This window comes from Labrus mixtus, chromosome 11 (assembly GCF_963584025.1).
Source record: "Labrus mixtus chromosome 11, fLabMix1.1, whole genome shotgun sequence".
In the NCBI taxonomy this organism is placed as follows: Eukaryota; Metazoa; Chordata; class Actinopteri; order Labriformes; family Labridae; genus Labrus; species Labrus mixtus.
In genome coordinates this window covers 5,887,504-5,909,192 of record NC_083622.1, presented here as the reverse complement: position 1 = coordinate 5,909,192, position 21,689 = coordinate 5,887,504, and the positions used below count along the sequence as shown (strand labels likewise).

General features: G+C 40.7%; 1 protein-coding gene across 1 annotated transcript in view; it reads left to right on the top strand.

Moving 5' to 3' along the window:
• The window catches only part of LOC132983433 (intermembrane lipid transfer protein VPS13B-like), a 282,789-nt gene that overhangs the window by 138,371 nt on the left and 122,729 nt on the right, over positions 1 to 21,689 (top strand). Inside the window, exons 23-31 of the mRNA XM_061049726.1 lie at positions 955 to 1,189; positions 2,027 to 2,244; positions 6,106 to 6,306; positions 10,657 to 10,828; positions 12,790 to 12,904; positions 16,673 to 16,814; positions 17,697 to 17,969; positions 18,126 to 18,282; positions 18,657 to 18,777. Of these exons, the coding sequence (XP_060905709.1) occupies positions 955 to 1,189; positions 2,027 to 2,244; positions 6,106 to 6,306; positions 10,657 to 10,828; positions 12,790 to 12,904; positions 16,673 to 16,814; positions 17,697 to 17,969; positions 18,126 to 18,282; positions 18,657 to 18,777 (1,634 nt within the window). The remainder of the gene's footprint in view (positions 1 to 954; positions 1,190 to 2,026; positions 2,245 to 6,105; positions 6,307 to 10,656; positions 10,829 to 12,789; positions 12,905 to 16,672; positions 16,815 to 17,696; positions 17,970 to 18,125; positions 18,283 to 18,656; positions 18,778 to 21,689) is intronic.

Sequence of the window (21,689 nt, the reverse complement as noted above, 5' to 3'; positions counted from 1 at the left end):
CAGCTTAACTCTGCTCAAATCTGCAGCAGACTAGGCAGTGTCAATGGATTTTCTCCCTGCGTGTTGGCACTTAAAAAGGCTAAAGCTTTATGTGTCAGTGTGCAGAAGCGTTCGGATTTCAAACTAGTCTTTGAAGAGTAATCAAAAGAGGAAGCAGCGTGAGATGGCTGTGAAACAATATCCGTCCCTTTCTATTTTTCTCTCCAGCTCTTTTTCTCTCAATCCAAGTTTTTTTTTTTTTTATCAGTTTCTGCCTTCCTTGCACTCCCTCTCAACTCTCATCAAAGTTTAGAGAAATGGTCTCCATATACAGAGTCAAAACAGAGGCAAAACATCTATCTGTACGTGATCCTGCAGAATGCAATGCAAGATTTAACGTCTATTCAAGTGGTGTGTTTTGCTTGTGTGTATCCATATGTTGTACGTCAAAGATATCAAATGTAACAGGGTTCATCTCACAGACACACACACACACACACACACACAAAAACACTCACACTAGTGGTGTTTTGGTTAAAAGGAAAACATCTTCTGGCTTCTGATAACTTACCTGTTGGCATGTAGTTTTCTTTCCTTTTTGGTTAGCAGAAATATGTTAAAATATGTTCTTGATATATATATATATATATATATATATGGTTATTTTATGACTCAGCCCCTGATGAATAAGTGATGTGCGTGTGATGCTGATTTTTTTTAAACAGAAATATGCACCATAAAACTAGTGGGATTAAAAAGACTCAGTTCAAATAATTGAGATGCAGTATTTAAAGTTGTGCAAGATGTTCTGTTTCCTACACATAGAATTTAACCTCACTGTCACACAACTGAGACCTCTTATCATGAAACAAAGTGGCTGATCGAGGCCGAGCCAGGTTTGTGGAAAGTGATAAAGTGACGTGGAATTGGTTAATAGAATTCAATAAGCGTCTTGTTTTTCTTGCCCCTCTCAAGCTGGAGCTTCAGTCGTGCTGCGTGTTCCTGCCTAATGACAGCCTGGCCTCCCCGAGCACCATCATCTCTGGTGACATTCCCGGCACCGTCCGTAGCTGGTACCACAACCAAGCCTCCATGCCCGGGACCCTTGTAGTGTGCCTTCCCCAAATCACTGTCCTTAGCGCCGGGCACAAGCACATGGAACCCCTGCAGGAGCTTCCCTTTGTGGTCTCCAAACCCATCTTGGATGAAGGTAGGTTTTGTTAATGAATCTGAAAGAAATCCAAACTTCTATTAGAATGTAGGAAATGATGAGATAACATAAGCTATCCATATACTAAAAAGACAATATGCCCTTGTGCCAACATATTTATCTGAAAGTTATTTGAGAAATCAAAATGTTACACTTTTAAAAACAATGAACTCTCCTGCTACAGGTATTAGAAAATAACTTAACGTGTATGGGAAAATCTTCTTAGCTTGTAATACAATCCATTTGTCTTATAGAAATAATGAAAGTGAATGTTTTTGTTATAGTATTAGGCTACATAAGGCAAATTCTTCATCATTACGGTCTTTTCAACGCTGAGTCAACCTTTGACCCACGACTGCACATTTACCATGGCAAAAGACAAACAAACTTAAGGAGAGGACTTTGAGAGATAGCTCTTTTTCACATGTGGTGTGCACACCTGGTAGAGTTGAAGCAATACTCAGACGGATGACCAATGTTTTCTCTTGAGAAGAAAAGAAGGATGGGGGGGGGGGGGAGGGCGGCATAGTCCTTTTTCTTTTTTTCTCTCAGCACTTCAGTGACATCATCATTAGGCATTGAGAACAAAAGCAGCAGTTACATCTCCGTAAGATTTTTCTGCAAGGGCTTACCATTTAAAACGTTTAAGCTCTCCTTATGTTGTGAGAGTTTTAGAAACTGCTAATTGAGAAGAATATTCTTTTTTGAAGACTTTATTGTAACTTCACATCCCCTGTGCTCCTCTTATCCTCTGCTGGTGTCTTTCTGTTGCACTTTTCATCCTCTTGCTGATTTGTCATGTAACCTTACTTTACCTTTTCTTATGTGCCACACCAGGCGACGCTTTCCCATGGACAGTAAGCCTGAGTCAGTTCAGCGTGTACACATTGCTGGGACAGCAGCGAAGCCTAAGCCTGTTGGAACCTATGGGCTGTACCTCCACTCTGGCCATCACATCCCATAAGCTGCAGAGCTGTTCCGAAGGAAGAAACTCCTTTGTTGTTTGCCTCCATGTTGATCTGCAGCCCATCCACGTCAAGTGCTCCAACCCGCAGGTTAGTGAGACAGTCCTGAATGTCATAAAGAAGTCATCAGATTTATATGAATATTTACACAAATCATTCCTTGTAAACTTTTCTGAAATATGACCACATCAACCTTGGCAGGACGGTCCTGGCTCTGCATGATTTTCTGATATAGTTTGACTCCCATAAACAAACTGCCTCATCTTCTTACTTAATATAATTTTCATAGAAATTAAAATGTAAACCAGAGAGTGTTGCTCTGCTTGTTTTGGTCAAACATTTGGACGTTCTGAGTGGAGGAGAGAGGGGAATAGTAAGACTCATCATCATTGTTTTGGGGTGTGTAATTATATTTCAGTAAGAGCATGATGAAAACAGACAGATTGGAATTGAAACATATCTCCGGGTAAGGTCTCTGGGTTGTTTTTCAATGCACTGTTAAAACACTATGATCACATTTATCTGTGCCATTACACATGTTTTGTTTTTCCCAGATTTAACAAGTTCTATTAAATTTAGTTTCTGTGTAAACACTCAGTTAGGGCAACCTTTTGAGTCGTCACACTATTAAATCTTTCTGACCCCAGTGATGAGCCATGATGACATTGAGGGTAATTGTATCAGAAACATAGAAATGTGGTTAATCCTAAAGCTGTGAGACTTTCCAAGGGATCAGGAGAGCCGGTTATTTATTGAGTAAAAGTTTCTTTTCTTCCTCAGAGTGCCTGTGTCAAGCAAGGCTTGGATGGCTTTTTTGCAGTAATGTGATTAGTCTTATTCAATTTTAAAGATCTAATGAAAAGTTAGCTTTTTTTCCTTCCCTTTTGCTCGTGGTGTTGGCGTGTCAAGCGGTTGATGTTAATGCACAATAAATAATCCGCACAGAGTAAAAGGAAAACACTGACTGATGTACAGGACAGGATAAGTTGGATGGGTTAAGTTAAGAGTGAGCATTTAAAAATCAAATCCACAAATAAAAAAAGGGTTTAGCCTCTTAATTATTCTGGCATCTCAAATGAAAATACACATTTTGTCATGGATTCTCAAAGTCCCAGACATTGGAAAGCAACTGCAGCTAGGGACTAGGCAATGCAAAAATGCTGTTGCTACTCACGCATGGACACATTGTTTGTGTTTAAAAAAAATAAATGACTAAACTGGGTCAATCAAAAATCTGAACTTTCCCACTATTGAGCAAGGCAGAACACACATACACACAGAAAGTGTGTCAGACGAGCCCCCTCAACTTTCAATTTACAGAGTAAAGAGAATATGTTGTTGTTTGAATATAGCCACAGACATCTGGTATGAAAGTTACTGTTCTATCACACAACATCAGTTGTCTTTTTATACTTTTATATTCACTTTTTTACACTACATGTTACATTCACCCATTCACACCACATTCACACACTATTGGCAGAGGCTGATACTTAAAGTGCCAAACTTCTCTACAGTACTATTCCATTCACACACATTCACACGCCACTGTCATAGCAGCGGGAGCAATTTGGGCTTTAGTGTCTTGCCCAAGGACATTTTGACATGAGCTGGGGATCGAACCCCCAACCCCTCAACATGTTATAATTGCATAATAAATACATACAACCATCACCAAAGTTTGCTTAATCTCAGAAATATATCAATTAGCATAATTTTAGTGACCACATGCATGCACACAAACCCACTCATACATACACACTCAAACATATTTATAAACATGCTCACTCTCAGGCAACATACACGTGCATCAAGTGTAGGGCTTTTCAATCCTGTTTGTTTTTTCTATAAACTCCTCGCAGATAAAAGCCCGTGTGCGCTCACCATCTGCATGCTCTCTGCTTGTCGTCTGTGAGTTTGTAAGACTCACGGTGGATACCTCGGTTCAGTGTTCAGTTCGTGCTGCATCACCCTAAAACAATCTCCTGATCTGCGGATGACAGCTCTTTGGAGAAAGCAGGCCTCGATACATTCTGCTCACTTCCTTGACTCCCTCTATTCCTAAATGACACGAAGAGTACAAATCCCGAGTTCATGTAATCATGCAAGTGTGCGTTCGTTTATTTTTGTGTCTTTTGTTTGTGTGTGTGTGTGTGTGTGTGTGTGTGTGTGTGAGAAATCTGCAGACCAGCCTGACAACATTGGCTGCGGGTTGGGGAGGTGATTGAGGGGATGACAGGTGATTGGTAACAGATAAATGCAGGTCATGTAAAAACTCTTTTTAAACATTTGTTTCATCTTACATTCTTTAGTGTCTTCCTCTGTACGTGCAGCAGGCGTGCTCAGTTGTGCTCGGCTGGACTCCCGGGTCCCCTAATCTCGGCAAAGTGCGCTTAACCTATCTCTTCTGTTGGCAGTGCGTTTCGGTAGGGTATGGCAGACAGCTGTTGGCCCTGTCCCTGGACAGCCGCTGGATCAGCATTAGCAGCTCTTCCTGGACATGTTTGAAATGGCCCAGCTGTAATGTATTGTGCTGCCTTTCATTTGATTTATGCTTATTTATGGAAGTCCTCCCCGTAATATGTGTGGTAACAGGCGAGCATGAGTGTGTGAGAGACCAACAGCAAGTAAAAATGTGTTTAAAGTAGAAACATTGTGTGTGTGCTCAAGGATTTCTGTGGACTTTATATGCAGGGTCCTTCAGTGATTGCTGAGAAGCAAAGCAATGGAAAACCAGACATAAGCTCTCTTGCTTTTCTCCATTTATTTTCCTCTCTCTCTAAACAACAGAACATCGAGTCAACGCATCGATAACTGAAAGCATCACATCACATTCCCCTGATTTCCACAAATGTTCTCCACTCTTGTTTTTGGCTTTGTTGCCGTTTAAAGCCAGGCCTCTTTTCATGTGAACACATGATAAATAGCGGAGAACACTCGACACTTAGCTTTCAGTTTTTCCCTAACTGTGGTGAGTTTTTTCTGGGGGAATATGATGACACAACTTAACTTTCCTCCGTGGGTGTTTCTTTGGGAGTTTTGTTGTTATGGATAACAAATGTGTGCAGTGGAGCACGTGTATGCGCACGCTGTGCCATTCAAAGAACGAAACATCAAGTAGAAATATGATCACATAGGTATTACATCACTTTGTCAAATGAGGCCTCTCTAAAGGACAAGTACAATTTTTGAAACAATGCAAGAGTTTGAAGAATGAGAGAAAAGGGAATGGATAGTGGTCTACTGCTGGCTCGGATTTCTGTCTTCTCTCTCTCCTTCTCTTTCAATTTAACCAGGTTTAGTGACACGTAACTACAAAGCTGCCAAGCCAAATCAGAGTAATGGCCTGAGAAGTCAGAACTACAAGAAAACTCCCCAATGCAGCTGTTTGAGTCAGACCTTGGCAAAAATACATTTGAATCTTGTGCCAAATTTTAAGACTTGTGATGTGTACCTGCTTTTAAGGCACTGAGTTGGCACAGTGGTCCTAAGGTATATTCGGCTGGGATGCCATGGTCATGTCATTGTGTATAAAGCTATACCTACTATTTATACAGTAGGTATAGCTAGGTATGCCATATAAGCATGGTTACATTTAAAAAACAATAGACTGGGGGCGCTGGTGGCGCAGTGGGTAGAGCGCGCGCCCCATGTATGGAAGCTGTAGTCCTCCAAGCGGGCGGCCCAGTTTCGAAATCCCACCTGTGGTTCCTTTCCCGCCTGTCATTCCTCACTCTCTCTCTCTCCCTGATTTCCGACTCTGTCCACTGTTCTATCTCTCCATTAAAGGCACAAAAAGCCCCAAAACAAAAACAAAAAACAATAGACTGACTGAACACATTGATGTTGTTTTATACCAATCACTGGCAGCTACACAATTCCTTCAAAAATACTAAATCAACCATTGCAACTGAGAATGAGCTCTTTTTCTCTGCCTCTGTCACTCTCCAGGTTCAGCTTCTGTATGAGCTCCTTCTCAGCTGGAGCTCTACGTGGGCTCGTCTCCAGAAGCATGGCATCTTGCGTCAGACCTCCAACATTCCAGAACCTGCTACTGCTGCTTTGTCCTCTCCAGTGCGCAGCAGTGCCGGCACGGCCATACCAGACACCAGCACATGTAGCCCCTCTGCAGACTTTGGCTCCCCCACTGAGGTTTGTTTATCTGAACCAGCTACATTTTTTTTTTTTTGAAGTTCTGTGTTTTTATAAAAGTCATATTTCTACTCATCTTTTTTTTCAGCTGGACATGTCTCTTATTAAAATGAGAAAATAATACAATACATGCCACCATTGAACTGGATGTATTTTGCCACTAGGTTATGCTTTCCCTCTGCTAAGACTAGTATATTTTCTCTTTCTAGAATAGGAGTAGCAACAGCGACTACTGTAGCTGGGAGCTTATAGCTTTGAAACTTCAGACACCCGGGGAACAAAGGATGAATAAAAAAATAACTGTTGCCGAGTGTTTCAAATGCAACAAACTCAAGGTTTAATGTTCTTGGGCCACTTGGGCCCTTCCATCAATATTGCCCCCCTGAGATAACAGCCTACCATCATCCTGTCCTTACAGGCAATACAGTTAGTTTCAATGAGTACATACACATGAAAGAAATGGACCGCGTGTCCATGTGCATTTGTGTCTGCATTTGTTCTCATGTGTTTAACATGCAAGTGTTCTTGCGTCATTTGTGGACCCACAGAGGTGGCAGCAGCTTAGTATGGCAGTGGAGGCCCTTTGGTATAGTGTGTCTTTAACAAGGCCACAGAGGCCCCTGACAGCCCACTTGTCACTGTTTATCTAAGTACAAACATTGGCAGAAGTGTTTAGTCCTCTGGGAGGGTGGTGATTGAGCAAGAATGTAGGAGCTGTTTTGATAAGTCTCAGCAGTAGTGGCAGCAGTCTCTCTCTCCATCCAGCCGACTCCCCGCCCCTTCTTCTCAGTCTTCTAGTCCTTGAACTATATCCACACCACATCCCCAAAACCCTCTGGCCTACAGCTCCTCCCCGACTATTCACCCAACCTGAGCCTTGGCACCTCATATTTTGAACATTACCATATTTTTGAAAAGTGCTTATTTGTGAGCCTGATCATTGCAATCCAAACAAAAAAGACTCCCAAAAATGTTAAAGCGTTATTAAGCACTAGCAAAACTAACCTTCTGTAACAATGACTCCCACTATTATGTTAAGTTTTATTACATTATAAAAAAATATGATGAACCTGTTGTCAGAACTTGATGGAGGCAATAAGGTCCTGCCGTTTTTAAAGTTCTCGCCCTGGTTTTTTTGGGGCGCCTGTGAGTCAATGGTAGGGACGGTCATCTGTCAATGGAAAGGTCAAGGTTTCAATCCCCAGATCCTTGACAGTGTCCTCTTAGAGTGTCCTAAACCCTAAATTGCTCCCGCTGCAATTATCAGCGTGTAAATGTATATGGATGGGATTAGTTAATACTGATGGACTGGTGCTTGGAGTTGCGACACAATCTCAAGTCCATTTACCATTGCACCATATTACTTCTCTCCATATTCTTGTTTTCCCTCTCAAGGCTTTACTCCGTCATCCCCAGCACTTCTAATCTACATCTTTTTTTTTACATTCTTTTAATCCATATATTGTTTTCTTTTTAGATGCTTCCTTGCATCATCAAGCTTATCCTTTGCACCCTACACACTTTTCTTCCACCTGTACATACACCTTTTCTTCACCTTTTCTTCACCTTTTTAATTTTTTGTTTTTTAAATAATCTTCCATTCCTTCCATTTTTCTTTGACACTTCTCAGCCTGCTGTTGTCTTCCAATGTTTTGGTCTCTCTGATGAGCAAAGGCAAACTCTGCAAAGAAAATAAACCTGGATCCTCCACCAGTTTATAGCACGGAGGCCCAGGAATTAAATTGTATACTCTATAACTTGGCTTGGGGTGGTGTGGGAAAATAGCTCTCTGTAAGGATGTGTGTGATTTAGGCCAGAATCGTGCAGCTCAGGAAGATAGCAGATCTACCGAAAACCAAAACACCACATCTGTTCTTTAAGGGCTTATCTGAATTAACTGAAGAGGTAGACATTTCCTACACTGATGAAAACACGATGTTTGGCTTTTATATGGAATTTATCTGTGATCTTAACTTTGGTGTTGTTTTTTATCCTTTTATGCTAACATTATTGTCTTATCTGCTTTGAAAGCGTAGTGTGGATGTGCAGCGTATATCACTGACCCTGGTTTTGTGTTTTCTAATAACTTTCTAAAAAAAAAAGCTAAATTTCCAGGTATTCATTTAAATACTTGAAAGTGTTCATTTGAGTTTTTGTTCAAAGAATTGATACCCTAGATTTAGACAGGTGTTAAATTGTACAGTTTTATACCTTTTTTTTCTTCCACAGTTAATCCCGTTTGGCAAGATATGTAAACACAAGGTTTCCAAATTCTTTTAATCACGGGGCTGTTAAAATGCACGGTTATCAGGCTTTTAAAAATTCCTGTTTCTTCTGACCACGATAAAAAACAGTTTGTAATTGACTGAGAGTATCTAAGTGACAGCAGCGGTTTTGGCTGGGAAGTAGTAGCAGTCGGATGTCCGATGCTCCAGCGGTAACCACGCTACAGTACACAGTGGTTTGAGCTTCCCACAACCCCAGTGGCTTGCTCCTGTTTCCACTCATGACATTACAGAGCCTAATCCTACAGAGTGGCCAGAACTGTAAACTAAACAGTCCTAACCACACACACACACACACACACACACACACACACACACACGCACACACGCACACACGCACAGTGCTATGTTTTGACTCCTGCACAACAATCATTACTCGCCAAATGGCCATTGACACCAGAATATCTCTATTGAGATGAACTGAACACCATTTCTACTCTGCACATAAAAAGAATGATGCTGTAGACAAACAGACACATTCACTCACTTCTTAAGTGTTAGTCCCAAACGCATAGTAACACTGCTTGACTTTCATTAGATATTAGATATTTATTATTAGATATCGTTAGGGGATTTAGTTTACCAGATTAAATCAAGATTGAGTTTACTATCTTGAGATTTGAAGCTATTTATAATACTATATTATACTGCTATATTAAAGTATGTATTTGATTAAAAGGTAGGACTGTTTTTTTTACCTTCAGGGCTGTTTACAGCTTGGATTCAGATTTTAAACAGACAGCACTCAACAGATTCGTGCCACTCATATTAGTCTAGAAGTGAACGCTTCCCATTAAACACATGCTTCCAAGAAGTTTCTAGCACCCACATAATCCATCATATTTATCTATTTTAATCTGCATTAATTATTAATTATTTACATGATTTTCCTCTGTCAATATTTGAGCTCTGCCATCAGCCATCCTTAACTGTGGGATTAAATACAATTTTCAAATTAGCATGGGGCCCTCATCTCTCCACCCAGCTGTGGACCAGGAACATACTTTTCTCATCTGGATCCTCTTTAAGACACTGTAATCAGTCCAGCATCTGTGGGGTTTCTAATTGAGATGGTTGATAACCTCCGCACCGACCACAGTCAGGCTTGATAACCATGACACAATCTGTCATTACCGCACTGTGATGGGAGAAGCTGTGGAAAAAAAAAAAAAAAAGTGAAACTGCAATGCCAGGGCTGAAAACTGCCAAAGTGTTTGTTTGAAAGCTTTTTTACTTTTCCGAGTCAGCCCTACAGATACATATTTGGGAAGCAAATCCGACCAGGAAGTGTCAGAGACAAATAAAAAAAATGTCCCCGGTACTGTCATCCTCTGTGCTTGCCAAACCCCCCAGTAATGAGACGAGGGCTCGCAGAGAACAACGTCCTCCCTCGCATCCTGCCTTCCTCTCAACCTCACCGCCAGCCCCTCACTGTGTTCTTCATTTCCCGTTCCCTCCTAGGCTGCAAGACGTGTGTGTCCTGGCACACTTGAGGGAAAGCAGGCCACGTGGGTGCTGGTGGCTTATTTTTGGGGTTTACCCCAGTGACAGCTCTGCACAATGGTCCTTTCCCCCCACATCAGCTCAGATCTAAGTAGAGTTCTGTTCACCAGACACTGATGTCATCCGTGACCCAAAAGGCTCGAGAGTTGCTGGTGGTTGCTTTGTTATGGCTACATGCACAGCAACAACACTTTCAAACGTAATCTTGTGCACAAAACACATGGTTGGATAGAACAACAGTTGCAGCACAAGCATGATGACTAAAAGTTTGACTTTGTATCGGTTTATTTTTATCTGATATTTTTCGATCAAATGTGATTTCATGTTTTGTTTTGATATGTTATAGTAAATCTGCTTACAATCTAATCTTGCCGACTCAAATGTTCGGTGCTAATGGCTCCTTGACATTGACACAAACTAATATTTCTCTTCCCTTGCAGTTCGAGCTTAACAAAACAATTTTTTTCAATTTCTAAAGCTAAGGTGGAAGTGTCCAGTTTTGGCTCACATTAGGCCTTTTAGCTTCTCACCCTTGATTGTAAAGTTTCTGTGTGCTTTACAGGGTGACTCGGTGCCTGCAGGAGATGACACTCAGTTTGCGGACACCATAACTCTGGAGCAGAAAACCAGCAGCATTGGTGGCACCAGCGGTAAAGTCAGCCTTTGGATGCAGTGGATGCTACCTAAGGTCACGGTGAAACTGTTTGCTCCTGAAACAACCACCAAAAACACAGGTACCTCAACTTTAACATAATCCTCACTGCTCTCTTTTAAAAAAAAGCACGATGACGTTCACTAGACAGTAGTGAATTATGTCTCCGTGCTCTGTGTTTGTTGAATCACAAAGAGAAGATTAAATGAAACATTTTAAGAAATGTCTTGATGGCTTGCCGTCAGTGACTGTGTCTGATTTAACAATAAACTATCAAGTTGTTGGTTTGGTTACACTGACACCTGATTCATCTCTATTCAAGACAATAGAGAAAACATTGAAGTGTAAAGCATGGCTAGCGTTTAAAGCAAAAGTGTCAGTGTGCCGGGAGACTGCTCCAGGAAGCTGTTCAAAGTTTTTACAGTCATGCTAATGCAACGCGTATGTCTCCCCAACAATACTGCATCAACACGTTTTGCTGTATTGACACTTTCTCAAAGAAGGAAAATGCAGCTGTAGAGAAGGAGGGATGAAGGGAGAAGACAAACAATTAAACGGGTGATGAATATCACGGGAACCACCTCCTGTGCCCTTGAGATTTACTGGTGGCGATGAAAGGCTAGATTCACCTTTAATTGGTGTCTGTAATACTAAGCATCTGCCTACCAGATCACCCAGCTTAAGCTCTTCAATAGTGGAAATGGAATGTTTTGGAGGACCTCACAGAGATGGTTTAACTCAAAGCTATTTTAAATCGGCATTACTTTGGATTTGGCTTTAATGTTAGCCATCTGAGTTGGGAGAGGAACTAACCACTGGATTTTCTGTGCGCAACACATTAAACACGTTAATGAAAACAAGAATTGTGTGTATGCAGTATATTAAATGTCTAATATCCTAAGTATATTCGTGGAGATAAGTAAGCCGCAGATATGACTGCAGACAATCTGCTATGATGTAATGTGTTTTTCAACCCGCAAAGGAAATAACATTCTTGTCTCTCCAAAGAAATGGAAAACAGCCATTCCAGACGCATTGGCTCTTGGTTAAAAAACTTCAGAGGTAGAAAGTCAAGCCCGAATGACCCGAGGCCAAAGGAACAAATCAGTGGCAAACTTTTAAATCTAACCCTCATTGTTTCCTGTATTCTCACAGGATGGGTTTAGAAAACTTGAACACAGAGCTATGGGACGATGAATTTCAAGGATTTATACAATTTTGGGAGAGTTCCTTCAAGTATCAACAATAAATCTAAAAAGCCCTAAGCTTCAATTTTAATTAGGCATTAGAAAGCCCTGTGTTTCAGGGAATCACAATGAGGCAATAGTGCAACAACAATAGTTTCACATGCATAAAGTCCAGTTTTTCCCACACCAACCTATGATTGGGGGACTTTTCTTGTGGAAACAATGAGAAAGAACAAATAGTTAGGCTCACAGGCTTGTATCAATACACAGTAAATAAGCGTTTCTATGAAGCTTACTCATTCTGCCTACAGTGGGTGGGTTTGGATGCACACAAGGTGCATTGAAGGTTCATAGATTTTATCAATTACAGAGAAGAGTCCACATAACATTCAGTATTTGTTAACAGACACACACACACACACACACTCTCTTCATTATGACACACTATGGGATATCTTATTCATGTTGATTTTAGTTTTTTTTGCAGCCAGGAAGGGGGCATAGGTTACTACATTTGTTGTGTGTTTAACTTTTTCAAAACCAAAAGTAAGACCTGGACAGGCGTAGCTACATTGTTGCTTCTTGTCTAAAAAAATAAAAATCACAAACATTGATATAAATGTCTTCTATTAAAACCCGTGCTCTGTTGTTTTACCAGGTTACCAAGTGCAATGACCGTCACACAGCAGACAAATACAAAACAGTGTTGGGAACTGCTTACTTGCCGCGTGTCATCATCATAACTGTAGTTAAAACACAATCAAGAAGCCTTCATGGATGTACAAATTACTTTCCACTGATGAAGTCAAACGATTGTAAAAATGTAAACATTTTTCTGTTTTTGTGTGGCTGCCAGAAATCTGTGTCATCGGTGAACTGGAAGACCTGAGCGCCTCAGTAGATGTCCAGGATGTTTACACAAAGATCAAATGTAAAGTTGTCAGCTTCAACATCGACCACTACAGATGCAGGTAGAGTACATCTTGTGTGAGTTAACATCTATTCATGTAGGGTTATGACAACATTTCAGTCAGCAGGAAGGAATGGCTTTTATGACAATGTCTACATTAAATAGCATGAGAAAGAGGACCGTCTGTCTGTCCACGAGGTCCCCATACACTGACACACCGAGCCTCTCACAGTCACAGATACTAACCACAAGCTAGTCAGTTATTCACAACGCCGATGGTACCTACAACATATCTTTGTAGATTTATGAGCTGCTAAAAGCCAGGTCATCACAGGAGTTAATCAAGTGGGCAGCTCTGTTCACCTTTTTTTTTTGTCCAATTACAGTAGGCCCACGATACCTCGGGAAGTCTTGACAGTTAGTTCTGGCATCTCAGAGCGTCATGCTAGCTCCTACCATCCACCTGCAGAACTTCTTTGTGCTACTTCATCTTAATGTATATAAAAAAAAAAACCTTACACAACATTACACATGAAAAAGAACAGCAAAGAGAACAGAAGAGAAAATAGAAAGAAGCAGAGAAAAGGTGTGTCGAGAGATCTCACAAAGACGAAGAGGGAAGTAGAGCCAGGGTGAGGCGCCCGCTTGGGCTGAGAGAATATATGATAGGTGCTGGTTTTGATCCACAGACTTTAGAATCACCCTAGCCATCTTTAAGGTATGTCATATCACTACAGGTCAGAGAAAGACTGGGGTAAAAATGTTAGCTTTCAACCTACATTTCTAGCATGCTTCTCTTAGATCTCTCTGTTTTACTGTTGTTTTCTGATTCATAGTCTAGATACAATGTTATTCATGGTGTGATGTATGAACCTAATCCAGGACAGTGTCGGTTGTTAGACAGAATAAGAGTGTTATGGTGTCAGGAGTCATAATACCACGCTGCTCTGCTCTCCACAGGTGTGTGTTAAATTGCCTACGAGACAGAGCCAACCCTAATCTTTTTAGCAGACCTCTATACACTCCTAAGTAGATAATGGGACAATTTTCTCATTTCTAGGTTATTCAATTTAAATTTTAACAACCTGGTCTCAACACACATTCACTGACCAAAGTCCTGGCAAGCAGAAGCACTTCAACATCCAAGCCAGGTTAAAGTCATGACTGTTTAGGACACAGTGGAAGGCCACTGGGCTTCTGTCCCACTCTAATCTGAATCTTCTACATTTAAAAGCACACCCACAGTGGAGTCCACGTAAATCATCTTGAATAGATAATCGTTTCGTATTTAATCACCCAGCCCAGGTTATTTGTGTGCATTGGGTTAGATTAAATCACGGTTGACAGGAAAAATGTGTCATCTGGCCCGAGCTATCTCACTGCTGGAGAATGAATGGAAAGTTCGATAGCACAGGGAAATATGGGAGGTGAACATATAGCTGAATATCTGATTGTATCAAAATAGAACATGATCGGGGGAAGGAGGTAAGGAAAATAAAGTGGAGGTAGTCCTTAGGGAATACAAAATAAGTAGGGGTTGAATCACGTAGGTGTTGGCCTAACTCATCATGGAGTAGCGGAAGTGAATTAAAGAGAAACTAGGAAGCAAGGAGGTGATGACCGATTGAGTATTAAACTCTGTAGGGGGGTGTTTCCTGTCCAGCGGCAAGTGAAGGAATTAGGAAGCTTCTTTTCCACTTTAGTTTAACAAGGTCTCCCCAAGCAATGGGAACTTTCTGAAAGATAGAGATGCCCCGAGAGAGAGAGGATGGCCGGTGACAGTTCAGCCTGATTTGCTCCGAGGAGCAACTCACACAAATTGGACCTGATGTCTTCCAGCTGTTCCGCAAATGGCTTGGAGCGAACGATGACTGGATGGGAGCAGAGAGACGAAATAGAAAGTGATGACGGAAGAGATGAAGAGCTGTGGGGGGTCCATATGTATCTTTCAGTCATACAGCTGAGAGAGGAGATTCCATAAAGAAATTCAAATAGGAGAAAAAACTGACACACATGATAGTTATGCATAAACCGCGGACACACACACACACACACTTACTGTAAGGAGTAGGCCTGCATTCTCACTGACATCTTAGTGATCCGATGGAAATTTAGTGCGAGTGTGTTTGTGTGTGTGTTCTTGTTTGATTTGCTTATTTATTTATTTTCGGGGGGGGGGGGGGTGAGTGGTGTTCGAGCGTAAGAGAAACAATGCAGGTGGTGTTGAACCGTTTCAATGTGTGTGGTGCACATGTGTTGTGAATCACTTGGCATATTAGAGAAACTGTATCAACGCAGCCCATGTGTATGTCTTTGTCTTGTACTGTGGGATTTATATTTTCTGCAACTTGTGAATGTAAATTGTTGTGTCCTCTTCTTTACAGCTGCTCTTCTGCTTCTAAAGGATCGCAGCAACAAAGAATGAAAAACACTTACGCTGCCAAAAATAATCATACAGCAAATGATTTGTTTAATAATTATTATAAAGTTAATACCTTTTGCATTTTATTGAACTCTAAAAACGAACTCTTAAGTTTAATAGTAATTTTAACTTTTCATGTATAATTTACTTTGATTGAAGTTTGAAAGAATTGTTCTGAAACAGTGACAGAAATGTTAATATCAGCTTGTTTATTACTTATCTAATTTGAATTTTGTGCCATTTATTCATCGCTGAAATGTTTTTAGACCCTGCCGTACGAGTGGTCCTAGTTAAGCTAGACGTTGTGTGTTTCTCCAGGCCAGGGCAGTGCTGGCACTTTGGCCACTATGAAGGACTCCTTCTGCAGTGCAGAGAGACGGCAGTGGTGAGGCGTCTGCCTATCCCAATCCACTCATTGCTGCCTACAGCCTCTTTATACTGTGCCTCTGCTGTTCTGGTGCTCCTAATCAAAGTCCCTCATCTCTGCTCATGCTGGACAGACTTAAACATAAGAAAGTCATATGGAAGACTTTGTTTTTGGCTATAACTCATGTGTGTATATATATATAGATATATATCTATATATATATTTATATATTGATACACCTTGTATTGATAGACTAAAACATTTTCAACATAACTCATGTTGAGATTTACAGTTACATTTGCGTGTCTCTCCAGTTGGTCTGAGTGTTCGAATAATCAAGCTGATGAAATCTGGTGATAAGCGTTACGAGCCTGTGACCCTGTGCATGTGCAAGAGGAGACAAGGACACAGGCCTCCACTCTCTTATTGATGAAATCTTATTCTGGTGATGGTCTTATACTTGTACCTTTAAAAAAAATGGTCTAATGAAGCAGCAAAGATAATGTATAATAGAAATAAACACTTGTGATTTATCCAGTAATGTTTATCTTGTATAAAGGTCAGGGAATGTAAGTCTTGTATGCACTCCTGAAAATTTCTAGAAAATGTCAGCCCTTCTTCACAGGACATGATGTAAAGTGAACCATGCCCCAAAGTGGTGTACGACACTCTATTGAGTCTCATAAGACTTACTTTATCCATTTATAGACTCCTCATTCCCAAATTGAACCGTTATGTTGTTGTCATATTATAGTATAAGACCATTCCACAATAATTCAGGTGGTTCAGCAACTTCCCTTTGATAATTGAACTCTATTTAATTTTTTTTCACATATATCCTAAAGTTCCATGCTTGTCTCCTCTTCTCTTTTTTCTCTTTTTTTCCTTCCTTTCACCATCTGTATATTTTCTATTACCTTCTCTGCCTCCTTCCTGTGACTTCCTACCTTCTCTGTCCCTTTTGGCATCAATGCCCTATCTCTCTCTCTCTCTCTCTCTCTCTCTCTGTGTCTCTCCTCCTTCCCTGTTTTCACCTCCAGTAAGGAGGAGGGTGTACGGAGCTCGGGCGGCTGTGGAGGAGTGGTCCTCTCTTGCACTGACAAGCTGAACAGACGCACTGTGTTGGTTCGACCGGTCAGCAAGCAAGACACTTTTAGCCACTTCTCTGGCTTTTTCCCCCCTGTAAGAATCCAGCTCTTCTCCTTTTTGGTTGACTCTGCTTAACCTCCATTAACAGTGGCTTGAAATACTTCTGTTTGCTCTTCAGAGTTGTTTCTGAAGCCAGTGCTTAATATGCTTATAAACTGTTACATTTTCTTTGACATTTCTATCAACATAATGCACTTAAGGAAAATACTTGTGTAGAGTTATATAACGCATCTGTTTTCCTTAAATGTTTAGTTTGTTTTCCCAAACGGCTTCAGATTTCATGCAGAAATGTATTGAGTAATACATTCTTTCCATGCGTTGTCCACTGTTGATGGAGGTTTTCTGCAGACTTAACTCTGCCTTTCTTTTTAATTTGCAAACAGTATGAGGTTTTTTTTTTTTTCTACTTTATGGATATTTTTGCAATCTGCACATAATATTTGCTTTGAAAATCACTCCTGTTCTAGGAGATCGTGCTTTTCCATTAAATCATAAATTATTCAATCTCAGATTATAGCTGCAGTAATTGTTTGGTTTGATACAAATTTATGCTTCTTATAATTGAGGATGATTTGATGATATAATCTAATTTACACTGCACAATAGTAAAAAAAGTAAACACAATATAAGGGCTATAAGAATTACATTTTTTCTCTTGAAAAGCAAGGGGTAAATGTTAAGTCCTGATCCAAAATGGGTGACAGTATGGCCCAGTTTACTGACAAAGATAAATCGTCAGTCGTTCAATTGAACAATTTAAACTCCTACAACTATGCTATTTTTATTTGGGCTTAACCCTTATCAAAGGAATATTTCTAAGCAGCTTTACGATTTAGTATTTTCTTAAAAGTACTTTCTTTACATTTGTATGATACCTACTATCAGTGTGTCTTGTCCTGTCTCATCATTGGCCAGACGGCAGCAAAGGTCCTGGAGGGATCTCACCAGCAGCACGGCTTCCTTTCGATCACCTACACTCAGGCGGTCACCAAAAATGTCCGTCACAAACTCACCACCCGTCCTGAGCGACCGACACGCAGCGGGGCTGCAACTGCCAGTCAGCGCTTTACCGCCGATCCTTTGGCAGACAACTCACCTCAGTACCTGAGAGAAATCCTGCTGACAGCCCAGCCCTTTGATGTGGTGCTCTCGTGTCCCTTATTGTCCACTATCGCAGGAGTGTTTCAGGTAGAGGCAAAGAGTCTGTCAGTGTCTTAAACTATAAAGTATATCCAGGCTTTACCCAATCAAAACATGGGAATACATTTTGATAAATATGACTGTCTCTCTCTCTCTCTGTCTCTCGTTTGTTCCACATGTATTTTTGACCTGTTGTGTTTTTAGGCTACAGTGCCAAGACGCTACAAAGAGCGTGGCAAATCAGGTGGTCAACCAATGAGAAGCCACACGTTGACATCTCGATGTTTGCCACTTATCTACATCAACTCCAGTGTGATCAGGGTCTTCTTCCCTGGGGTACAAGAAAAGGAAACAACACCAGGTGAGAACACTTTTGTCCCTTTTTGAACACACAGTTGTAGTTTTTTACATAGAAAACTTTACGTAAGCTGGGACAGTGTTACATTGCAGGGGATGATTTACATTTTGCAGAGCCGTTATGAGGATCCTTTTAATGGCCAAGGACACAAAGCAGAACCTTATATATGAGGATACAGAGAAAAAACAGTTATATCTACCGCTTGAGAATATAAATTCATTTTTGTTGTATCAGAATTTTGTAAAGTAGTTGTGACTCATTGTGATCATGTTGTACTTTTAAGGCTCTGTGAGGCAGGTGAATATATTTAATATTTTGAGTGTATGTGTAGTATATCACCCTCCATGTTTCATTTATTTGATCATTTTTCTGTGTAGGCCAAGTAGATCCCCATGTGAAAAAAGAGGACACCGTGGTACTGAAGCTGGGTTCCCTCAGTATGGCCCCTCAGGCTGATAACCCTCTAACCCGCACTGTGCTGCGAAAAGACATCTACCAGTAAGAACAATTCTCTTCTTACTATAAACTCGCTGTTGAATTGAGAGTATGGGTTTATGGGGTAGACCAAAAGGTTGCCCATTTCTGTGTAAATAGATAAGGACTATTAAGGACCTCCTTAAAAACTCAACTATTTCTTCTTTAACTCTGTGATAAATGAAGTCACAACTATGAAGTGATATGGGACTGGGTCTACCTCACAGTTTACCATCGACTCTGACTCTTTTGTGAATAATCATCAGCACAGTCACACAGCTTTATCACGTTCTGCATTAAAAACAACACTCTGCTACTTCTGGATCATCACAAATCTTACAAATTGTTGGAAGGTGAGGTCAAATTTTTCTTACCATAAGTCACACTCCATAAAAGCTATTGTGAGGCGAGTGTGTGTGAGTGTGTGTCACTTCCTTAGTCAGCATGCTGATTGTCTCTCTAATGGGAGGTTTTAAAGGTACAGCGGTTGACAGCGCCACATAGTGTTTAAGCTTCCCAAGATATGACAGAGAGCAATGAGTGACACCTCGGGGTCTGCCAGGCCCTCCATCTGAAACACAATACTGTTGACACAAGCTCTCCGCATCATGTGGATCAAAGCTGTTAGGCAGGGAAAGTCTTGACTTCTGAGGGAAATGGCTCCCCGAAAAAACACATTCCCCTCCTATGGGCAGCTGACAAAATCTGGATTGTGTCATAACTGCCTAGAAACCACAGCCCTACAGTCTGTGTATGAGTGTTTGTGAATGAACGAGAGAGAAAGCAATTATGAAAATGGGCAAATACGAAGCTGGCCTACACATGTCAAAATGACTGAAGATACCCGGAACAAAGACGGGTTCCCTCCTGGGTGCCAGCTGGTGCAGGGTGAATCAAAAATGACCAAAAGTCATTATTCCAGTAAACACCAGGATATGAGAAATTACACTTCTTTATTACACACACAGATTTCCTTCAAGACAATAAGGAACCAATTACACATTTTGCACATTTAACAACAACAAGTTTACTCTGTGTCTGAAAGCCACCCAAAATACCTGAGACCAAAAGTCATGTTGAGAACAGCTGAGTAATAGTGACTGTTATTCAACTAAGATGTAAAAAATTGCATTACATTTCTATACTATAATGAGATAAATAAATATCAGATTACAAGTATTATCCAAGCACGAACTATGGCTATTTCATCAACAGTTCAACAAAGGGTGAGTAAATTGAAGACATACAATTCCATAAGATAGCATGAAAATCAAACCACATGAATTTCCTGAGAAACAGCTACTTGCACAATAATCAGTAATCACTGACCAGTTTGGCAGATACAAGTGGGGCCAAAAACTTTGTGGAGCTGCATGTGAGAAGTGAGATGATGAGAGAAGAAAGTATGCACATTGTTTGACTTCTGTAGCGTCAAAAGAATGAAACACACTCTGCTAAACTTTTTCCAGATTTCTTCCAAAGAGACCAAGCTTTAGCCCTCACGGTTAGAGCAGATTGTGTAGTGATGTAGCAATAGCTTCATGTTTGCACAGACTTTTGGAGGTGTTTTTTTTTCAGTTTACAGTTTCACAGTTTACTGTGCAAAATCGATATTTGTTTTTGTACAAGGTAGTACGGCTACTGGTTTGTTTTCAAGGTCTCCTCAATACATGTCTAAATGTATTTTGTGAACTTGTTGTTGTCCATGTTGTTATCATGTCATATGATAAATGATGATCACGGATGCGTGCACGGAAAAATAATCTGCAGTTTTTCTCAGACTTTGACCCTAAAACAGTTAGACCAGCCATGCAATTTTCTCCCATATTTTCCAAAAAAGCTTTGCCTCTAGTAGTTAGAGGATGTGTGGCTCCATGGCTGTGGTGCACACATCTGCTTATAGACGATTGCCTTGTACAGCCCTCCGCAATTGCCTGAACAGACACGCTACAAAGTAGTCAGCCGCAAGCGCATTAATATGAAAATACAGACACACATGCACTCAGTAATTCCACAAGTTCCACACACATGCATTGTTTCACAGCTAAATGGTCAGTTTACATAAACGAAAATATGCACACAGATATACACATATACCTGCTCTGTCACAAACACTAGCAACAAACGCTCCCATATTTACTCACCCCCTTAACCTCTACATACAGAAGCCAAGAGTCACCATGTCCCTCTCTGTAGTTAAACCCGGGAATTATATCAAACCCCTCTCTGTGTTCAGGCTTCCATTCCTAACCATGCATTATTCTCACCAGCGTTCACATCTGCCTCCAAGTTTAGGTTGATCACTCCTCTAAGTGTTATGATCGATAACCCTAACATGCGCTGTATTTGTGCTTAGTTTATCCCCCCCCCCCCAGTTTTAAACCAATGACGGAAGAAATACGCTCAAGCGCCTGTAGCCATTTGTTATAATTCTGTTTAAAGCCCACCACTAATTACATCCGTTGCCATAATTGAATGACTTATCTAACCAGCCATGCTGTTATTGTCTACTGTACATAAAATTATTGCCTCAGCATGTCTTTAACCATGATTTACTAAAATGCCACCCTGGGAGAAAAGAGCAAGTGTGAGTGCTAAAACAGCAAGCATATGTAAACATCCTGACATTACATATCTTGATAGTGTTCAACTAACGCTGCTTCTGACCCACCTCCAGTTTTTACTGCAGCCGTTTAAGCTTCAATCTTGTCAGGGAATAGTGTGTAGTTATCATTAAGAGTACATCGGCTTCTGTAAATTGTTTCCAATCCACCGCCAGGTTCTTTTGGTAAAAAGTAAGAATATTTCATTTCATCATTTGTTGAATTTTGTTCCTCTGAAGGAGTGAGTCCCCAGCAGCTTCCTCACTCATTTCAAAGGCTATCCATGAATTGTCCACCCTTTAATTGCACTTAGGTGTGGAGACAATAACTTAA